The sequence below is a fragment of the Salvelinus alpinus genome, chromosome 2, assembly GCF_045679555.1.
Source record: "Salvelinus alpinus chromosome 2, SLU_Salpinus.1, whole genome shotgun sequence".
Taxonomy (NCBI): domain Eukaryota; kingdom Metazoa; phylum Chordata; class Actinopteri; order Salmoniformes; family Salmonidae; genus Salvelinus; species Salvelinus alpinus.
Genome location: NC_092087.1, coordinates 50736252 through 50757887, shown reverse-complemented (window position 1 = coordinate 50757887; position 21636 = coordinate 50736252). Strand labels below are relative to the sequence as shown.

At 40.8% G+C, this 21636-nt stretch overlaps 1 protein-coding gene and 1 long non-coding RNA gene across 2 annotated transcripts in view; both read left to right on the top strand.

Moving 5' to 3' along the window:
• The first annotated feature begins 228 nt into the window (after window positions 1–228).
• Window positions 229–21636, top strand: part of LOC139543055 (interferon-induced protein 44-like) — an 83697-nt gene continuing 62289 nt past the window's right edge. The window contains exons 1-3 of the mRNA XM_071349191.1: window positions 229–341; window positions 837–870; window positions 1421–1625. Of these exons, the coding sequence (XP_071205292.1) occupies window positions 1440–1625 (186 nt within the window). The 5' untranslated portion in view covers window positions 229–341; window positions 837–870; window positions 1421–1439. The remainder of the gene's footprint in view (window positions 342–836; window positions 871–1420; window positions 1626–21636) is intronic.
• Window positions 1634–3205, top strand: LOC139543135 (uncharacterized). The gene is made up of 2 exons (XR_011668606.1): window positions 1634–2326; window positions 2583–3205. It is a non-coding gene; the product is annotated as an uncharacterized lncRNA (long non-coding RNA).

Sequence of the window (21636 nt, the reverse complement as noted above, 5' to 3'; positions counted from 1 at the left end):
GGCAGATCATGTGACTGTTCAAACAGCCTACCTATACTGGAACTATAGAAATACAAGTTGAAAGTATTGAAAACAAATCCTGCAGTCAATGTTTGATACATTCCATTCCATTGTTTGGACTTTAAATGTCCAATTCCAATTAGTCTAATCCCAATTCAATAACTTGAAAGATTGTTGAAATTATAATTAAATTGGAATTGACCCCAACCCTGTTACATTCCCTCTCAGAAAAGCAAACATGGGTGGAGAAGAATCAACGCCAGCACGAACGCCAGCACCGACGCCAGCAAGGACACCATCACCACCACCACCACCACCACCACCAACCCCACCAAAGAAGGGTAAGAGAGATGACATATCTGTAAAATACAGTCAACCACTGATAGTGAATATCAGGTGTGAGTGCAAATTCTGTTCAAGCAAAGTGCATCGGTCCCAATTCTTTTTACTTGTTCTGGGAACCTGCATACACCGTTTTAGTGCATGCATTGACCACAGCCCCAAGGCTTTACTTATAAAGCACATGCCCTGTAGGGGCGGCAGGTAGCCTAGTGGTTAAAGCATTAGGCCAGTAACTGAAAGGTTGCTGGATCGAATCCACGAGCTGAAAAATCTGTCATTCTGCCACTGAACAAGGCACTTGATGGCCTATTGGGGAACAGTGGGTTATTGTAAATAAGAATTTGTTAACTCACTTGCCTAGTTAAATAAAGAGAAAATGTAACCCTACCCTCATTAATTATGTGTCATTGTAATCAACATTTGAATGTAATTGGAATGTGGAAAACAATAATTAAGTGAATTTAATCAAAATGTGTTCTATGTGTGTCACACAGAATTTGACAATCAATGGAGGGAAACATGTTGGACGTAAGTACTGTACCGACTGACCGATATGGAGGATGAAAGTAAAACGAAAGTTTTGGTTATTTTAAAAGTTGTATTTAACCTTTAACTAGTCAAGTCAGTTAAGAACAAATTCTTATTTACAATGACAGCCTACCCCAGCCAAACCCTAAACCAGAAAACACTGGGCCAATTGTGCACCACCCTATGGCACTCCCAGTCACGGCCAGTTGTGATACAGCCTGGAATCAAACCAGTGCGTGATACCTCACGGACTAAGATGCAGTGCCTTAGACCGCTGCGCCACTCGGGAGTTATCATTACAATCACTATCAAGGGTTGTGTTGTGTGAATGGTGTGCTATGCTAAATTGCTGATATCAGTTTCCCACCATCTTAAATCAATTAAGTCCTGGTGTTATCTTGATGCAATTTCCCTGTACATAATTATAAGCAGTCTATGGCCACTGTTTTGCATTGAATCTGTGCCACAAATGCTAAAAGGTTAGCATTTGGAAACAGTGGCCAGGTAAACAAAACAAGAAGTAACAGGTACTCTTCATTGTCTCTCACAGTAAATAAGAGAGAGACCACATGGTGGATGAACTGAGGAACTTTAAACTGAGTGATCCTGACGTGGGTCAGCTCAGATGCCTGCTATATGGACCAGTTGGTGCAGGAAAGTCCAGCTTCATCAACTCAGTCAACAATGTCTTCCAAAATCGGATCACAAGTAGTGCCCTGGTAGCTTCTACCTCTGGCACAAGCTTCACCATGACAGTAAGCTGCAGTGCCTAATACATTTAACACAGACACAATGCAGGTATGGAATATGGCTCCCTAATATATCCTGGTACACTAAGACACAGTATTTCATGAGCTACAAACAGGCAGAACAGAGATATGAAGAGGGACTGTAGAAACAAAGCGAGGTCGTCTGCGCTCTTTTAAATGCAAAACGTAGTCAATCACAGGGGCGTAGGTTTTGAAAAAGTAGGACCATAGAAAGGACTGTTGGAGACTCAAATGCACAAATATGTATAATTTCTATGTTTTCATATAAAAAGGTGCATAAAGAAAATGAACAAGACAAACGAAAGCACACAAATCTGGCTATAAAGAAAACATAAATTAGTTGATTACATCACATAATAAAGCCTAGATTAATGCAAAGGATGTAACTACACAGTAGAATACGAAGTAGAAACGAACACAGTATCAATGTAATATTATGTATTCTACTGCTTAGTTACATCCTTTGACTTAAAAACCGAAACGTTGGTCTTGCACTTTTACTTTATGCACCCTTTTGCATGTCTGGGCATTGTGCCCAAAATAAATTATATATACAGTACCAGTCAAATGTTTGGATACACCTACTCATTCAGGGGTTTTTCTTAATTTTTACTATTTTCTACATTTGTGAGCTGGTGAACAAGGATGTGAAGAGAATCTACTACAGCAAGGAGATCAAAAAGAAGGTAAATCACATGACCTCAGACCTGATCAAATTTCACATTGCCTGGACAAGTGTTTAACATGTCAACTAACCATATAATATGATGAGGCAATCTGATACCCAACTGCACAGTTGATGATGTGGCAAGCAACCATCGGTTGACGCAATGCAATGTCTGTGATGTAGTCAGCCATTAAATCTTGGTTGTGCTGACATGATTCAATGATCATCACTCAAGAAAAACTGATCCAGCCGTTTCTGTCTCCAACGTTTTTCAGATGCAGGAATGCAGTAATGAGCTAGGCGTTCCCATGAACTGCATCCTGCCGGTGAAGAACTACCACGAGGAGGGGAAGCTGGTTAACGACATGGATATCCTGATACTGGACGCCATGACTCTGATTATGAACTTCGCCAACGACTACCTCTGGAAACTCCAACAACATGCAAATCAAAAATAGAATGAGTATTAAGAGATGAGTTAGTGAGAGCTGCAGTTTAAGATTGGAATAAAGTTCTTAATTTCTATATTTTTGACATTGTGGTGGTATCATTTCACTTCCATGTAGAGGCCTAAATATGTTATCTGCGGCTCTGTGAGAAATGTATTTTGAGTGAGTATGCATTTCATGTGACAAGAAAATCTTTCAAATAAACTGAGCATTTCTGTGCATATATGCTACTTTTTTAACATCAACACCCAACAGTGTACAATTGTGTTAGATAAACTAGCATCCTTCACCGAATTCTTTAGATGACTGAAACTGATCTTAAACCATACTTTGTTTTACTGATATTGCTGTAACATTAATTTGATGTGACATTGTTGTATCTTTTTTTTGTAGCTTTTCTGCTTAAGTTGACTTCATTTCCAGGTAAATTTTAAGTTAAGTAAATAATTGATGGCTATTGATCACATTTCCACCTTTCTCTCTATAACCAGGTTTCCATCCAACCATTTCATGGGGATGAATTTCCTGACGCATAAAGAAACTCACGATAGGCCTGATGGAAACGACAAATTTGGCTGTAAAATTTCCCAATGTCGACAAAACAAAATACACTACACAAGGGTGGATACTTTTTGGAGTCTGTGAAATAGATTATGCGACAATTGTAGTGGAAAGCATTTAAGCGCAAATATTGCTATAATAACCATCATATCGAAGTAAACTTGGAGTCACGCGATGGTATGTTATGTTGTACAACTACCACAACGTGGAAAAGCATGCAGAGTTTATAGGCAGACTAAATACCATAAATTATGATGAATTTATGCTAGTTAACCTGTTGAATGTTAATGTGAAGTGGATGGCTGAATAAACATATCTTCATGAGAGGGCCATTGAAATGGGTCCTAGGTGTAGCTGGTGTAGAGAGTCAGGCGCAGGACAGCAGATATGAGTAATCAAATGTACTTTACTCAAAATCTAAAATACACAAAATAACAAATACAAGTACACCATGACAGACCGAAAATACAAAATCAACAATCACTCACAAAAACCATGTGGGGAACAGACGGTTAAATAATGAACAAGTGATTGTGGGATTGAAAACAGGTGTGTGAAACAAAGACAAAACAAATGGAAAATGAAAAGTGGATCGGCGGTAGCTAGAAAGCCGGTGACGTCGACCGCCGAACGCCGCCCGGACAAGGAGAGGGACCGACTTCGGCGGAAGTCGTGACAGCCATGAACAGTACCTAATAATGCCTTACACTGTCAGAAAGCGGTTTTGTTGCTTTTTTGGGGTATTTATTATTTGTATTAATTCTTGCACTAGCACGCACTGCTATAGGAAATAGTATGACAAAATAATTTTAGATTTAATTTTCAAATTTCATTCGCTATGAACAACCAATTCATGAAAAATGACAATTGATATGCTATGAGATTTCAGCTGCCTAATTTACTGTAATAATTTGGTATAAAACTAATGGTCGGAAAATCTGACAAATTTCCTGGTGCACTGCTCTCATTCATTGATGTCTCTATCCCCCTGTGAAGAACACAAAGTGGTTTTGTATCACATCTTCAAATTGTGTTTTTAAAATTAAATTCGATATAGAATGATGAGACTTCCTATGGCTGCAGTAGACTCTCAGCTTTGCAGCTCTATGCAGTTTGTGTGCCTGTGATGTACCGTTCACCACAAATTGAAGGATAGTCCGGTCAGCGATGACCCTTTTCCTAACCTAAACCTAATTCCCCTAACCTACTATGTTAATTCTCCTAACCTGCTGTGTAAGTCGTATCCTTATCGAAGTGGCGCTTTTAGGGAATCTCGATTCAGAAAGCCCCATCGGTGACGTCACTGGTAATTCTTTTGACTCCGTCTTTCTGGCAGATGGACGCCTACTTGGCGTATCGCTGTCACCGTTGGTTTGAGTGCACACTCCACTCTCTACCCAAAGTTTTGATTGTGACTAAAACTAACCAGTAACCTTACATAAAAGTAACAAGCTTCCTGTCCCATCAGAACATGCAAGAGTATTGTAGCAAACACATATTTAAATACAATTTAAATAATGTTAGAATTTGATTTGACATTGCTTTTTTAATTGGTTCAATATTTTTTGAGAGAAATAGTCTGTGTCACCAGTAGGGTTGCCAACTTTCTCACAACCAAATAAGGGACAAAAGGTGGTGTGCCAGTGCACGGTGCCACGGCGGTGTGGGTATGGCGTTGTGGGAACTAATATACAGTGTATATTCATATTCTTATTCAATTGGAATGGCAAAACATTTATATATTCCATTTAGTCTATCGCTTTACTAAAACTATCATGTAAACTTATGTGAATAAACCTCAAAATAAATTATCAAAGAAATCACAATTTTGACCTTTACAGCAAAAAAAAATATATACATTTCAAATGCAAAAGAGGAAAAGAGGGGCATGAGTCACTCACCAAGTCTACTTTTTCCATGGATATCTTTTTGCTGCTCTTGACTGTTTCAAGCAGTCCTTTGTCCTTTTGCATTGCCAGAGAGAAGTCCTTATATGACAAGTCACAGTTCACAGATATTTGAAGTTCATTTTTGATCAGCTCTGTGCTGCATCTGTTTCTTGAGTCTCACCATGTAATGGTCATCAGAGAGAACATCCTCTCTACAAAGGCATTGAGACTGGCACACTGAGGACAAATGAGACAATCCTGAACATGTTGACAAATGAGACAATCATCAAGTTGGCTTTCCCTAGGTTTTGGAAAACTGCCACCCACTTCTCACTGGTGGATTTTGTGGTATCCTGTCTGTCTTTCTGTATTTCCTCCCAGCTAGCACAAAACTCGTCATAGAGTTGGTCCATACTGACTGTCTCTGTCATTTTGAGGGCAACCACCACCTGCTCCAGGTCAGTGAAGGAGAGCTCCTCATAGAGGCCGATCGGTTTCAGTTTCAACGTTACATTTTCTGGTGAGAAATCAAACCACTTGTCAATGTTTGTAATAACAGTGTCATAGAACTTCACAAAGTCCTGTTGCTGTGTGGATCTTTGTGCTGACAATTGTTTGTCCATCAGCTGCTTGGTCTGGTATCCAAAAAAGCTGTCCTGTTTCCGCTCATTTAGAAATTTTGGACTTTTGGACTTCTTCGTAAACATCTGTGATGCAGAGAGTTGTTTCCTCCAGCTTTTTATGAGTTGGTCAAAAACACACCCCACGTTGTGGATAATGCACAGATAAATCTCAGCAGCTTCCATTAATTCTTCATACTCAAAAATACTCTTCAGTGTCACAGGACAGGTTTTTCCAAGGGACCTGAAGTATGAAGTAAGAGCTGGCCAGCTTTGCAGGAGACGATCAACAGCTGGATGAATATGGAGCCATCTACTGCAAACATGTCGCAGACTTTCACACCACTCAATGTCAACAGAGGCAAAAAATGCACGCAGCTCCTCTTCGGGAAGCAGAAACTGAGAAGTGGCTGTAGATCTTTAAAACAATTGTCACGTTCCTGACCTGTTTTCCCTTGTTTTGTATTTATTTAGTATGGTCAGGGCGTGAGTTGGGGTGGGTTGTCTATGTGTGTTTTTCTATGTTGGTATTTTGTGTTCGGCCTGGTATGATTCTCAATCAGAGGCAGCTGTCAATCGTTGTCATTGATTGAGAATCATACTTAGGCAGCCGGGGTTTCACGTGTGGTTTTGTGGGTGTTTGTTCCTGTGTCAGTGTTTCGCCACACAGGACTGTTACGGTATGTTCGTTTGTTGTTTTGTATCGTGTATTGTTTTCGTGTCTATTAAATATCATGGAAACTTACCACTGCAAATTGGTCCTCCGATCCTTCTCGCCTCTCCTCGTCCGATGAGGAGGACGACTTAGACTGCCGTTACAACAATTGTCTCAATATCCACTGACAGCTGATCGCAGGCGTGCTTGCAGGCATTATGAGCTATGTGAGCTGGGCAAATAGCTTTCAGAATGCGATCGTTGGCACTGCTCAATAACTGGTAAACGGAGTGGTGTTTTCCAAAGTTGACATTGGCATTATCTGCGGCATAGGCTGTGATGTGTCTAATATCCAGTTCATGCTTTTCCAGACAGTTCATCAGAGCTTGATGTATGCCATTTTCAGTTTAATCACTGTCTTCATAAACGTCAAGTGACTTGCACTGCACTCCATCAGACACTGAGAAATATCTCACGCAGACTGGAAACATGTTTCTGTTTCCCTTGTTTGAGGACCGAGGTAGACAGTTTGAAGTTGGCTATTCAACGGATATTCGCGCTTTCAAATCTCAATAGCTTTCAAACCATTCGAGCCACAGACTCCAAATAAGTCTCATGATGTTGGAAAAATTGGGCACAACATTTCACAGGTCTTCTTTTCACGATTTGGACATTAATTCGCTTTCCAAAGCTAATAAACATGTGGAAATGCATTTTGTATTCCTAGTTGAATTAGTTAGGGAGTGTAAACGAATTTCAATTGCTCCTTGGTCATGTGACCTACTTGACTCAAACAAGGTTCAGAATGTCCACTGACTACCCTTCTATATTGCACACCCTTTGGTTTGTCCATTTTCATCTCGCACGTTTTTACATGAATTAAAAAAATAAATAAATGTCAATAGCTCCTTGGTCATGTGACCTACTGACCTCAAATAAGGTTCAGAATGTCCACTGACTATGCCTTCATATCGCACACTCTGATGTTTGTCTACTTTCATCTCATGCTATTAGACTTAAATCTGTAAGCTTTGCAGGCCTTCATTTTACATGGGTGTTAAAAAACATTTTAAGTTAACAAAATGTTCCAGCCTCGCAATAACTATCTTTCACATGGACACTGAAAAGATCCACAAATGGCTGTATGTGGTATGGATCAAGGACAGGAGAGGTGTTCAAACAGAGGTGCTTAAAGGAAGGCGCACAGGAAGGCCTCGTGAAAAACACTGTTTCATGTGCTCTTTTTAATCACAGTAATAGGCAGGGATTTGTCAGAGTGAGCTTGATAACGTGAAATAATCATTTTCATAGCATCACTTTCATATACTGTACATTAAGACAAATCCTTCTACGTTGAGTATTACAACGCAGTTTACATAACCTGATAATGACTTGATATTTGAGTGCATTCACAACAAGCCACCTGCAGACAACTTACAAAATGCTATAGTGCATTTGAGGGTTCCTTTTTCTGATGCAAATAGTTATTTGATGCATGGCCTACTATTTCTAACTGGAAAAATAAATTCTTATGTCTTTTGTGTAACACCAAAATGTATAACATTCACACCACAACTACACGTTGAAACTACAGTTTTTTTCCTGTGCAGTGATCAACTTACATTTTGATAGCTTTTAGTATTTCTGAGTGACGTAAAGGTATCGACACAGTGATTCACTTTTAATGTCATTACAGAAAACATACAACTACAACAAAATGATCGAGTTAACAACACATTAGAAACAAAGCGCGTCATGAAACTGGCAAATAAATATGACAAGGGAAAGGGAAATATTGATGATGGCCAGAAATTCAGTCAACACCAACCAACTAGATCATTACTCCAGAGACGGAGAGACAGAAGAGGAGGCAGAGACTCTAGAGGACAGGAAAGATGACATACAAGCACAAAGTGCAATGTTTTTTTTTTCAAATGTTAAAGGATTGTGATAGTTTGTTTTCAGTTCATGTTTAAGAGGACAACAACTCTTCTAAATGTGTTTCATATGCATATTGCAGGTCACAGCTCTGTGGTGAAGAAACAATTGCGAGGTGGTGGTTGCTGTTGCGAGGTCTACAGACAAAAAGTCCTCTTTCCTTCTCCATCATTCAGTTGAAAACTCTGCAGCCCTACAAATGCTTGTGGGTGAGGTAATAAATACTAGTCATAACATGACAATAAGCATTTTTTTAATCACAATTCTAAACATAGCGTAAAAAAAAATTCATACAGTACGAAGAATGAACATAGAAGTACATTAGATGTGCACCTAACCAAGTCTACGGACATGTATGAAATATATGTAGTTAACTGGAATTGGAGTTGAATGTTTCTGATGACGTACACTTGAATATTTATGGCCCTTATTCTGTCATTTTAAAGTAAATAGTGAAGATGTGTCATCACATAAACACAATATTGCCAGCAATAACACACTTTTTTGACTACATAACACCTTATGTATGATTACTTAATCTCCCTAACAAGGCATATATGCAGTTGAAGACGGAAGTTTACATACACCTCAGACAAATACATTTAAACTTGAACTAGAACGCGTCTCCTTCCTGAGCGGTATGTGTGGTCCCATGGTGTTTATACTTGCGTACTATTGTTTGTACAGATGAACGTGGTTCCTTCAGGCGTTTGGAAATTGCTCCCAAGGATGAACCAGACTTGTGGAGGTCTACAATTTTTTTTCTGAGGTCTTGGCTGATTTCTTTTTTGATATTCCCATGATGTCAAGCAAAGTGGCACTGAGTTTGGAGGTAGGCCTTGAAATACATCCACAAGTACACCTCCAATTGACTCAAATTATGTCAATTAGCCTACCAGAAGCTTCTAGAGCCATGACATAATTTTCTGCAATTTTCCAAGCTGTTTAAAGGCACAGTCAACTTAGTGTATGTAAACTTCTGACCCACTGGAATTGTGATACAGGGAATTATAAGTGAAATAATCTGTCTGTAAACAATTGTTGGAAAAATTACTTGTGTCAAGCACGAAGTAGATGTCTTAAACGACTTGCCAAAACTATAGTTTGTTAACAAGAAATTTGTGGAGTGGTTGAAAAACTAGTTTTAATGACTCCAACCTAAGTGTATGTAAACTTCCGACTTCAACTGTATGTTTGTATCTGGTGTGAATATTTTTTATTTTTTATTTATTTCTACAAAGAAAATAATAAATGCCTTAATATAATTTGGTTTTCTGAGAAGTATTTTAAATACTTTCAAATATTATTTGTTTTTCTGAGACCTGTATTTGAATATCAAAGAAAATAGTTGCCTTTTAGTTGAAACTCTATATAAGCTATATTCCACTACCGTGAGTATTTGAAAAGTTTGTATTTTCAAATAAACTACAAAACACAATTATTTTCTGCCCTGGTCTGGTGGGGACCCAACACAACAGCGGCACACTACAGAATAGCGGCACACTACAGCCCCTGCAGGAGGCCTTTGGTAGGCCATCATTGTAAATAAAATGTTGTTCTTAACTGACTTGTCTAGTTAAATACAATTAAATATAAATGGTTACAATTCAGGTCATGTGACGTGATTAACCAAAAGACAGGGCCCTAACTATGAGGTGTGTGTGTGTTAATGCGTAGCTGTGTGTGAAGAGGTGATGAGTGGTTGTTTCTTCACATTACATAGACACTGCCATCTAGAGGATGTGGTATGGAAGTGTGACACATGTATGGATACACAGCTGTTTCACAAGACCAAGCAAAGCTCTATTGAAATTATAATTTTCCTTTACTCATATAATTGAAGCAAACTGGTCAATTATAGTAGATTGGCAGCTTTGATGTCTCCGGTGGTCTGTCATTTGGCTGAGGAAGAGAAAGGACAAACATTTTACAGCCTCTCAATACCTTTAAGCACTGTACCTGCTTTGTGTTTTTACCTACATTTGTTGCAGTAGTACAAAGTTTGTACATACGTTGCACACTATACATACACTGAGTGTACAACACATTAGGAACACAAACTTTACAGGTGAAAGGTAGGATCCCATATTGTCACTTGTTAAATCCAGTTCAATCAGTGTAGATAGATGAAGGGGAGGAGACAGATTAAGGAAGGATTTTTAAACCTTCTAGAGACAATGGAGAAATGGATTGTGTATGTGTGCCACTCAGAGGGTGAATGGGAAAGACAAAATATTTAAGTGCCTTTGAACAGGGTATGGTAGTACGTGCCAGCCGCACCGGTTTGAGTGTGTCAAGAACTGCAAAGCTGCTGGGTTTTTCACACTCAACAGATTCCTGTGTGTATCAAGAATGGTTTACCAACCAAAGGACATCCAGCCAACTGTGAGAAGCATTGGAGTAAACGTGGGCCAGCATCCCTGTGGAACGCTTTCGACACCTTGTAGAGTCCATGCCCTGTCGAATTGAGGCTGTTCTGAGGGATAAAGGGGGTACAACTCAATATTCGCCAGGTGTTCCTAATGATTTTTAGACTCCGTGTCTTTATTAAAGGTCAAAAGAAAATAATTTAAATATTAAGACATTTAAGCTAGTCTAAACTAAGGTGAAGTTCCAACTTTGTTTTTTGTAACTGTGCACAGTGGCCGGAGTTTGCACATTCGGGACTATGCCATTGGTTCTGCCAGATAAGGACATTTTTGCAAATATATAAAAAATATAACCTGAAACATTACATTTACAGAAGTGGTCAGAGATTTAACTCAGTACTTTGTTGAAGCACCTTCGGCAGCGATTACAGCCTCGAGTTTTCTTGGGTATGACGCTACAAGCTTGGCACACCTGTATTTGGGGAGTTTCACCCATTCTTCTCTGAAGATCCAGATATGTTCAATTGGGTTCAAGTCCGGGCTCTGGCTGGGCCACTCAAGGACATTCACAGACTTGTCCCGAAGCCACTCTTGCGTTATCTTGGCTGTGTGCTTAGGGTCGTTGTCTTGTTGGAAGGTGAACTTTCGCCCCAGTCTGAGGTCCTGAGTGCTCTGGAACAGGTTTTCATCAAGGATCTCTCTGTACTTTGCTCCGTTCATCTTTCCCTCGACCCTGATTAGTCTCCCAGTCCCTGCCACTGAAAAACATCCCCACACCATGATGCTGCCACCACCATGCTTCACAGCAGGGATGTTGGCAGGTTCTCTAGATGTGACACATTATATTCAGGCCAAAGAGTTCAATCTTGGTTTCATCAGAACAGAGGATCTTGTTTCTCATGGTCTGAGAGTCATTAGGTGCCTTTTGGCAAACTTCAAGATGGCTGTCATGTGCCTTTTACTGAGGAGTGGCTTCCGTCTGGTGGAGTACTGCAGAGATGGTTGTCCTTCTAGAAGGTTCTCCCATCTCCCCAGAGGAACTCTGGAGCTCCATCAGTGACCATCTGATTCTTGGTCACCTCCCTGACCAAGGCTCTTCTCCCCCAATTGCTCAGTTTAGCCCGGTGGCCAGCTCTAGGAAGAATCTGTGGTCCCGTGTGGCTCAGTTGGTAGAGCATGGCGCTTGCAACGCCAGGGTTGTGGGTTCATTCCCCACGGGGGGACCAGGATGAATATGTATGAACTTTCCAATTTGTAAGTCGCTCTGGATAAGAGCGTCTGTTAAATGTAAATGTAAATCTTGGTGGTTCTAAACTTCTTCCATTTAGGAATTCGGCGTTCTGTCAACGGGACAGCTGTAAACCATACAGCGCGTGATGTCAAGATGTGTCTTATATCGTGTCTTATATCGGCTGAAAGCTTAAATTCTTGTTAATATAACTGCACTGTCCAATTTACAGTAGCTATTACTGCGAAAAAATTTGATTCTATTGTTTGAGGAGAGCTCCTAACAACAAAAGTTTTTTCACTGCGATAGGTTTGATAAATTCACCTCTGAAGGTGAAATGTGTACTTACAATCTGAAATCTTGCTCTGATTTATCATCCAAAGGGTCCCAGAGATAACATGAAGTGTTGTTTTGTTAGATAAAATCCTTTTTCATATCCTAAAAAGGTCCATATAGCATGCACGATCGATTTTGTATTTCCACTCGTTCAATTTGCAAAGAAAGGAATCTGTGAATACCTCACCTTAAACGTTGTTTCAACGACTCAAATTCCGTTTGTATCTATTCCTCAGAGATCCTAGAAGGTAACAAGACTTCACTATTTCATTAGGGGTGTAGTATATCCTGTTGGACACCATATTTGGTCAGAGAGCGACGCCTTCATGGCATGCCGATGACGAGGGCGGCCATCACTTTAATGAGTGTTTCTTTGTCAAATAAGCACCAATCGGGGTCAAACAAAGCTAACTAGATAGCCAATGAGCTGGGCTTTACGGGAGTATCCGGAAACCATGTATATGTCGTAAAATGTAGCTTTTAACCTTGTACGACAGCATGCCTTTTCATTTTGGACAAAAACTATAAGGATATTCAGAGTTATGAAGTTATGAAAACTGGTTGTTTTGCAAATGTTGAACTTATAATATGGCTACTAATACTTGGAAAGCTAAATCAAAGTCCAAATATACAGATTTGATGATATTCTTGCAGAAAAATGGAAAATGAGTGCGAATGTCTCCTTCACGATTTGCCCAAATCTACCTGGGGACTTCACACTAAAAGTCTTGAGGATCAGTCAAACTCCAAATTATCCATCTGAAACTTTGCACATACACTGCTGCCATCTTGTGGACACTATCGAAATTACAACCAGAGTGACGGCTATAACAGTGACCTTTCTCTTGCATTTCAAAGATGGTGGTATAAAAACACTGGTTTGTTTTTTCATTGTATTTTCTTCTACCAGATCTATTGTGTTATATTCTCCTACATTCAATTCACATTTCCACAAACTTCAAAGTGTTTCCTTTCAAATGGCACCAAGAATATGCATATCCTTGCTTCAGGGCCTGAGCTACAGGCAGTTAGATTTGGGTATGTCATTTAGGATATTTTTTTTGAAAGGGGGCTATCCCTATTAAGAATGATGGAGGCCACTGTGTTCTTGGGGACCTTCAATGCTGCAGAAATGTTTTGATATCCTTCTCCAAATCTGTGCCTCGACACAATGGTGTCTCGGAGCCCTACGGACAATTCCTTTGACCTCATGGCTTGGTTTTTGCTCTGACATGCACTGTCAACTGTGGGACCTTATAAAGACAGGTGTGTGCCTTTCCAAATCATGTCCAATCAATTGAATTTACCACAGGTGGACTCCAATCAAGTTGTAGAAACATCTCAAGGATGATCAATGGAAACAGGATGCACCTGAGCTCAATTTCGTGGCTCACAGCAAAGGGTCTGAATACTTACGTAAATAAGGTATTTCTGTTTTCTAAAATCTAAAAACCTGTTTTTGCTTTGTCATTATGGGGTACTGTGTGTAGATTGATGAGTAAAAAAAATATTTTATCAATTTTAGAATAAGGCTGTAACATAACATAATGTGGAAAAATGGAAAGGGAATTTCAACTGAAATGTGTCTTTCGCATTTAACTCAACCCCTCTGAATCAGGTCAAGGTGTCTGAATACTTTCTGAATGCACTGTATATACACTACCATTCAAAAGTTTGGGGTCACTTAGAAATGTTCTTGTTTTCCATGAAAACATACATGAAATGAGTTGCAAAATGAATTGGAAATATAGTCAAGACGTTGACAAGTTATAAATAATGAGTTTTAATTGAAATCCTTCAAACTTTGCTTTCGTCAAAGAATCCTCCATTTGCAGAAATTACATCCTTGCAGACCTTTGGCATTCTAGTTGTCAATTTGTTGAGGTAATCTGGAGATTTCACCCCATGCTTCTTGAATCACCCCCACAAGTTGGATTGGCTTGATGGGCACTTCTTACTTACCATATAGTCAAGCTGCTCCCATAACAGCTCAATAGGGTTGAGATCCGGTGGCTGTCCTGGCCACTCCATTATAGACAGAATACCAGCTGACTGCTTCTTCCCTAAATAGTTATTGCATAGTTTGGAGCTGTGCTTTGGGTCATTGTCCTGTTGTAGAAGGAAATTGGCTCCAATTAAGTGCCGTCCACAGGATATGGCATGGCGTTGCAAAATGGAGTGATAGCCTTCCTTCTTCAATATCCCTTTTACTCTGTACAAATCTCCCACTTTACCTCCACCAAAGCACCCCCAGACCATCACATTGCCTCCACCATGCTTGACAGGTGGCGTCAAGCACTTCTCCAGCATCTTTTCATTTTTTCTGTGTCTCACGAATGTTCTTCTTTGTGATCTGTAGACCTCAAACTTAGATTTGTCTGTCCATAACACTTTTTTCAAATCTTCCTCTATCCAGTGTCTGTTCTTTTGCCCATCTAAATCTTTTATTTTTATTGGCCAGTCTGAGATATGGCTTTTTCTTTGCAACTCTGCCTAGAAGGCCAGCATCCTGGAGTTGCCTCTTCACTGTTGACGTTGAGACTGGTGTTTTGCGGGTACTATTTAATGAAGCTGCCAGTTGAGGACGTCTGAGGCGTCTGTTTGTCAAACTAGACACTCTAATGTACTTGTCCTCTTGCTCAGTTGTGCACCGGGGCCTCCCAATCCTCTTTCGATTTTGGTTAGAGCCAGTTTGCGCTGTTCTGTGAAGGGAGTAGTACACAGCGTTGTACGAGATCTTCAGTTTCTTGGCAATTTATTGCATTCATTTCTCAGAACAAGAATAGACTGACACGTTTCAGAAGAAAGGCCTTTTTTTCTGGCCATTTTGAGCCTGTAATCGAACCCACAAATGCTGATGCTCCAGAGACTCAACTAGTCTAAAGAAGGCCAGTTTTATTGCTTTTTTAATCAGAACAACAGTTTTCAGCTGTGCTAACATAATTGCAAAAGGGTTTTCTAATGATCAATTAGCCTTTTAAAATTATAAACTTGGATTAGCTAACACAACGTGCCATTGGAACACAGGAGCGATGGCTGCTGATAATATGTAGATATTCCATAAAAAAATCTGCCGTTTCCAGCTACAATAGTCATTTACAACATTAACTTCTTTGGGATAGGGGGCGGTATTTTGACGTCCGGATGAAAAGCGTGCCCAAAGTAAACTGCCTGTTACTCAGGCCCAAACGTTAGGATATGCATGTAATTGGTAGATTTGGATAGAAAACACTCTAAAGTTTCTAAAACTGTTAAAATAATGTCTGTGAGTATAACAGAACTGACATGGCAGGTGAAACCAGAGGACAATCCATCCCCCCCCAAAAAATTATATTACCACTGATTTCAATGGCTGGCACTTTTATAATAGCGTGAAATCGTGCCCGGTTGCAGTTCCTAGGGCTTCCACTAGATGTCAACAGTCTTTAGAAAGAGTTGCAGGCTGGTTTTTGGAAGAATGAGTCAGAAATTGTAGTTTTTCTAGTTGGCTCCCATTTTGGCTGTACTGTTTCCAAGCGCGTCAATGAGAGCGCGTTCTGTGGTATTTTTCTCCGGTAAAGACAATAACAATTATCTTAAATTTTATCGTTTATTTGCGTATTAGGGTACCTAAGGTTTGATTATAAAAGTTGATTGACTTGTTTGGATAAGTTAATTGGTAACGTTTGAGATTCATTTTGTATGCATTTTGAAGGAGGGAAAACGAGTGGATTATTGACTGAAGCGCGCCAGCTAAACTGAGTTTTTATGGATATAAAGAAGAAGTTTATCGAACAAAGGACCATTTGTAATGTAACTGGGACCTTTTGGAGTGCCAACAGAAGAAGATCTTCAAAGGTAAGGCATATATTATATCGTTATTTCTGACTTTCGTGTCGCAACTCCCTGGTTGAAAATGATTTGTTATGCATTTGTGTGCTGGGCGCTGTCCTCAGATAATCGCATGGTTTGCTTTCGCCGTAAAGCCTTTTTGAAATCTGACATGGCGGCTGGATTAACAACAAGTTAAGCTTTATTTTGATGTATTGCACTTGTGATTTCATGAACATTTAATATTTATAGTAATTTCATTTGAATTTGGTGCTCTACAATTTCACCGGAAGATTTCGAAATGGGAAGCTCGCGTCCCACTGATCCGCAAGGAGTTAACAATGTCTACACTGTATTTCTGATCAATTTGATGTTATTTTAATGGACAACAATCAAGGACATTTCTAAGTGACCCCAAACTTTTGAACGGTAGTGTATAACACACTGTGGCTGAGGAAAGGCACTACACCCAATATAAGTGAACCCCAATTGTGTTCAATAAAGACATGAAACGTATAATTGTTTGTGTGTTATTAGTATAAGCAGACTGTGTTTGTCTATTGTTGTGACCTAGATGAAGATCAGATCAATTTTTATGAACAATTTATGCAGAAATCCAGGTTTTTCCAACGGGTTCACATACTTTTTCTTGCCACTGTATTTAGCAGATGTTATTAGTGTAGTGAAATGCTTGTTCTCCTAGCTCCAACAGTGCAGTAGTATCTAATGACAACAATACGCACAAATCTAAAAGAAAAAGAATGGAATTAAGAAATATATAAATATTAGGACGAGCAATGTCGGAGTGGCATTGACTAAAACACAGTAGAATAGAATACAGTATATACACATGAAATGAGTAAAGCAGTATGTAAACATTATTAAAGTGACTAGTGTTCCATTATTAAAGTCACTGATTCCATACCTATGCATATAGGGCAGCAGCCTCTAAGTCGCAGGGTTGGTACCGGGTGGTAGTCAGCTAGAGATGGCTATTTAACAGTCTGATGGCCTTGAGATAGAAGCTGTTTTTTAGTGTCTCGGTCCCAGCTTTGATGCACCTGTATTGACCTCGCCTTCTGGATTGTAGCGGGGTGAACAGGCCGTGGCTCGGGTGGTTTGATGTCCTTGATGATCTTTTTGGCCTTCCTGTGACATCGGGTGCTGTATGTGTCCTGGAGGACAGGTAGGGTGCCCCCCGGTGATGCATTGGGCAGACCGCACCACCCTCTGGAGAGCCCTGCGTTTGCGGGTGGTGCAGTTGCCATGCCGGGCTGTGATACAGCCCCACAGGATGCTCTCAATTGTGCATCTGTAAAAGTTTGTGAGGGTCTTAGGGGCCAAGACAAATTTCTTCAGCCTCCTGAGGTTGAAAAGGCACTGTTGCGCCTTCTTCACCACACTGTCTGTGTGGGTGGACCATTTCAGATTTTCAGTGATGTGTATGCCAAGGAACTTGAAGCTTTTTATCTTCTCCCCGGCGGTCCCGTCGATGTGGAGAGGGGCGTGCTCCCTCTGCTGTTTCCTGAAGTCCATGATCAGCTCCTTAGTTTTGTTGATGTTGAGGGAGAGTTTTTTTTTCCTAGCACCACTCCGCCAGGGTCCTCACCTGTAGGCTGTCTGGTCATTGTTGATTATCAGGCCTAGTACTGTTGTGTCGTCTGCAAACTTGATGATTGAGTTGGAGGCGTGTGTGGCCACGCAGTCATGGGTGAACAGGGAGTACAGGAGGGGGCTGAGCACGCACCCTTGTGGGGGCCATGTGTTGAGGATCAGCAAAGTGGAGGTGTTGTTTCCTTCCTTCACCACCTGGGGGCGGCCCATCAGGAAGTCCAGGACCCAATTGCACAGGGCGGGGGTTCAGACCCAGGGCCACAAGCTTAATGATGAGCTTGGAGGGTACTATGGTGTTGAAGGCTGAGCTTAGTCAATGAACAGCATTCTTACATAGGTATTCCTCTTGTCCAGATGGGATATGGCAGTGTGCAGTGCGATGGCATCGTCTGTGGATCTATTGGGTTGGTATGCAAATTGAAGTGGGTCTAGGGTGTCAGGTAAGGTAAAGGTGTTATGATCCTTAACTAGCCTCTCAAAGCACTTCGTGATGACAGAAGTGAGTGCTAAGGGGCGGTAGTCCTTTAGTTCAGTTATCTTTGCTTTCTTGGATCCCCGAGCAATGGTGGACATCTTGAAGCAAGTGGGGACAGAAGACTGGGTCTGCACATACTCTGAGGACGCGGCTAGGGATGCTGTCTGGGCCGGCAGCCTTGCGAGGGTTAACGTGCTTAAATGTCTTACTCATGTCCGCCACGGAGAACGAGAGCCCACAGTCCTTGGGTGCGGGCCGCGTCGGTGGCACTGTGTTATCCTCAAAGCTGGCGAAGAAGGTGTTTAGCTTGTCCGGGAGCAAGACATCAGTGTCCGCGACGTGGCTAGTTTTCCCTTTGTAATCCGTGATTGTACTGACGTTTTGCCTGTTTGATTGCCTTACAGAGGGAATAACTAAACTGTTTGTATTCAAGCATATTCCCATTCTCCTTGCCATGGTTAAATGCGGTGGTTCGCGCTTTCAGTTTTACGTGAATGCTGCCATCTCTCCACGGTTTCTGGTTTGGGTAGGTTTTAATAGTCACAGTGGTAACAACATCCCCTATACACTTCCTGATGAACTCATTCACCCTGTCCGTGTATACGTCAATGTTATTCTCAGAGGCTACCCGGAACATATCCCAGTCTGCAAGATCAAAACAATCTTGAAGCATGGATTCCGGTTGGTCAGACCAGCGTTGAATATACCTTAGCACGGGTACTTCCTGGTTGAGTTTCTGCCTATAGGAAGGGAGGAGCAAAATGGAGTCGTGATCTGATTTTCCGGAAGGGTGAGTAACAGTGGTCGAGCGTTTTAGCACCGCGAGTACTACAGTCAATGTGTTGATAGAACTTTGGAAGTGTTTTCCTCAAATTTGCTTTGTTAGAATCCCCAGCAACAATGAATGCGGTCTCAGGATATGTGGTTTCCAGTTTGCACAAAGTCCAGTTTAGTTCTTTGAGGGCCGTTGTGGTATCGGCTTGAGGGGGAATATACACGGCTGTGACTATAACCGAAGAGAATTCTCTCGGAGACTTCTTTATTCATGTCTGCACAATGTACTGAGAACCCAGCTGGCTGTATGCACGGGGAAAGTATATCCGGAGAGAGCCATGATTTCTTTAAACAGAGTATTTACAGTCCCTGATGTCTCTCTGGAAGGAGATCCTTGCCCTGAGCTTGTCTACTTTATTGTCCAGAGACTGAACATTAGTGAGTAATATACTCGTAAGCGGTGGACGGTGTGCACGACTAGAAGTCCACTCCGAATACCTCTTCTCCGCCGGTGGCGTCTTGGAGCAGCCTCTGGGATAAGTTCAATTGCCCAGGGGGGTACCAACAAAGGATCCAATTTGGGAAAGTCGTATTCCTGGTTGTAATGCTGGTGAGTTACCGCCGCTCTGATATCCCAAAGTTTTTTCCGGCTGTATGTAATAACACAAAAAACTTCTGGGCTAATAATGTAAGAAATACAATTTTAAATACTGCAAAGTTGCTTAGGAGCTAGAAGCAGATCTGCCATGTCTGTCGGGACTCTTTTCCAAGTTTAAAATTATAAACATTCAACATTGGCCATGCTGTCAATGAAACATGATTTGTGCCGCTCTCAAAACAACTGTTAACTCAGTGAGTTCAAGACAACTGGGAAGTCGGGAATAAACGAGCTCTGACTGGGAAAATACGTTTTGAATGGTCATCCAACTCGGAATTGTAAATCCAGCCTCCAGTTGTTTTGAAAGCACCATAAATTCATAGAATGCCAGACTTTGATGACAAAATTTGCCCACGAAGGACCGCCGCGCAATCTTCCTGTTAGGGTGAGCATAGCACAACAAGTCCAAAAATGTCTTGTATGCTGCTGCATAAATTATGTGGCACTGTAATATGCCTGGGAGATATCTATACTGTAACTAAGAAAGTAATACTAAGTGTATGTTGTGTAGTAAGATGTTAGTAGGCCATGTGCCTCACCCTAATAATATGTTCTATTTACCCCCCTTTATGTATCCTACGGTTCTGACTTGGTACAGGGAGAACACTGTACCAAGAACGACCCATGCTCTGAATTCTGTCACTGTACATTTCAAAAGTGCTAAACAAATAGTTATATTGACTACGTCCGTCCTAGCTCACTCATGAATGTCACTGACAAATCTCAGCTGATAGCCAGGTGTAGTGGTGGTAAGATGTTGGGACTGCTTTTGGGACAGCTTTATGTAGGCCCTAACAGTTTGTCACCGTTATCGTGCAATTCATTTATTGTTGAGTGTTGTGTTGTGTAATGGCTTTGCTGGCATGCATCCCATTTTCTTTGCACCACCAAGATCTACATGCATGTAGCCTATTTGAAATTATGCTTGCTTCTTACATCAACCTTTTCATGTTTATTTAAATAATTTTCATTCAAATTCATATGGTTTGGTTTCAATACATAAAAACCAATTAGTAGGTCCAGGTAGTCACAAAAATAGATGGGTGTTGGTTAAATTGTGATTTTAATGAATGGAGACAATTTGGAGCGGGAATTTTCTTTCTTCCTGTGAGCTCAGAGATGGTTTTAGCAGATTGTAGAAATGTCTCTCTCTCTCTCTCTCTCTCTCTCTCTCTCTCTCTCTCTCTCTCTCTCTCTCTCTCTCTCTCTCTCTCTCTCTCTCTCTCTCTCTCTCTCTCTCTCTCTCTCTCTCTCTCTCTCTCTCTCTCTCTCTCTCTCTCTCTCTCTCTCTCTCTCTCTCTCTTAACTCCATACATTTTAGACAACAGGCTGCATACATTTAAATTAAAAATACTAAGACCAGATCTAGATTTAAAATCAGAGGGGGTTTGGAGAATTGCATATCAGGGCCAGGATTAGGTTGCACGTTACCTGATTTCATCAAAATAAGAATAACTAGGCATCTCTGTTTAATAACCTTCCACGGCTTCTCTTTTTTAAGAGACCTACTGCAAGCGAATTCTACAAGTGAGTTTCCAGACAATACAAAACAGTCATTTAAAACCATTGGATTTTGGTAGTGACACAAGTTCGTACTGTTCAAATCATAACACAAACGCATGGGCACTTGGACGAGTGGACCGAGTGAGAAAGAGCGAGTTCCCGCCGACACAATGTCTAATGGAGTGGAGAGCATATTGTCAGATGTACTCACCCAGCAACAATGTTCGTTTTCTCCAAAGTTAAGTAAAAATCAGTGCGAAAAGCAATTCCACGAAAATTGTCATTTATTCTGAGAGATGTAAGAAATAGAGGCCAAGGAAAGGTAAGGAAAGTGTAGATTTGCTCCACCATAAACGAAAGGTTTAAGTCACAAACGACTTGACATGCTACCATCTTGGACACAGGATCTGCATGCTTTGTATATATGTGCGTGTATGTATGTATCTATGT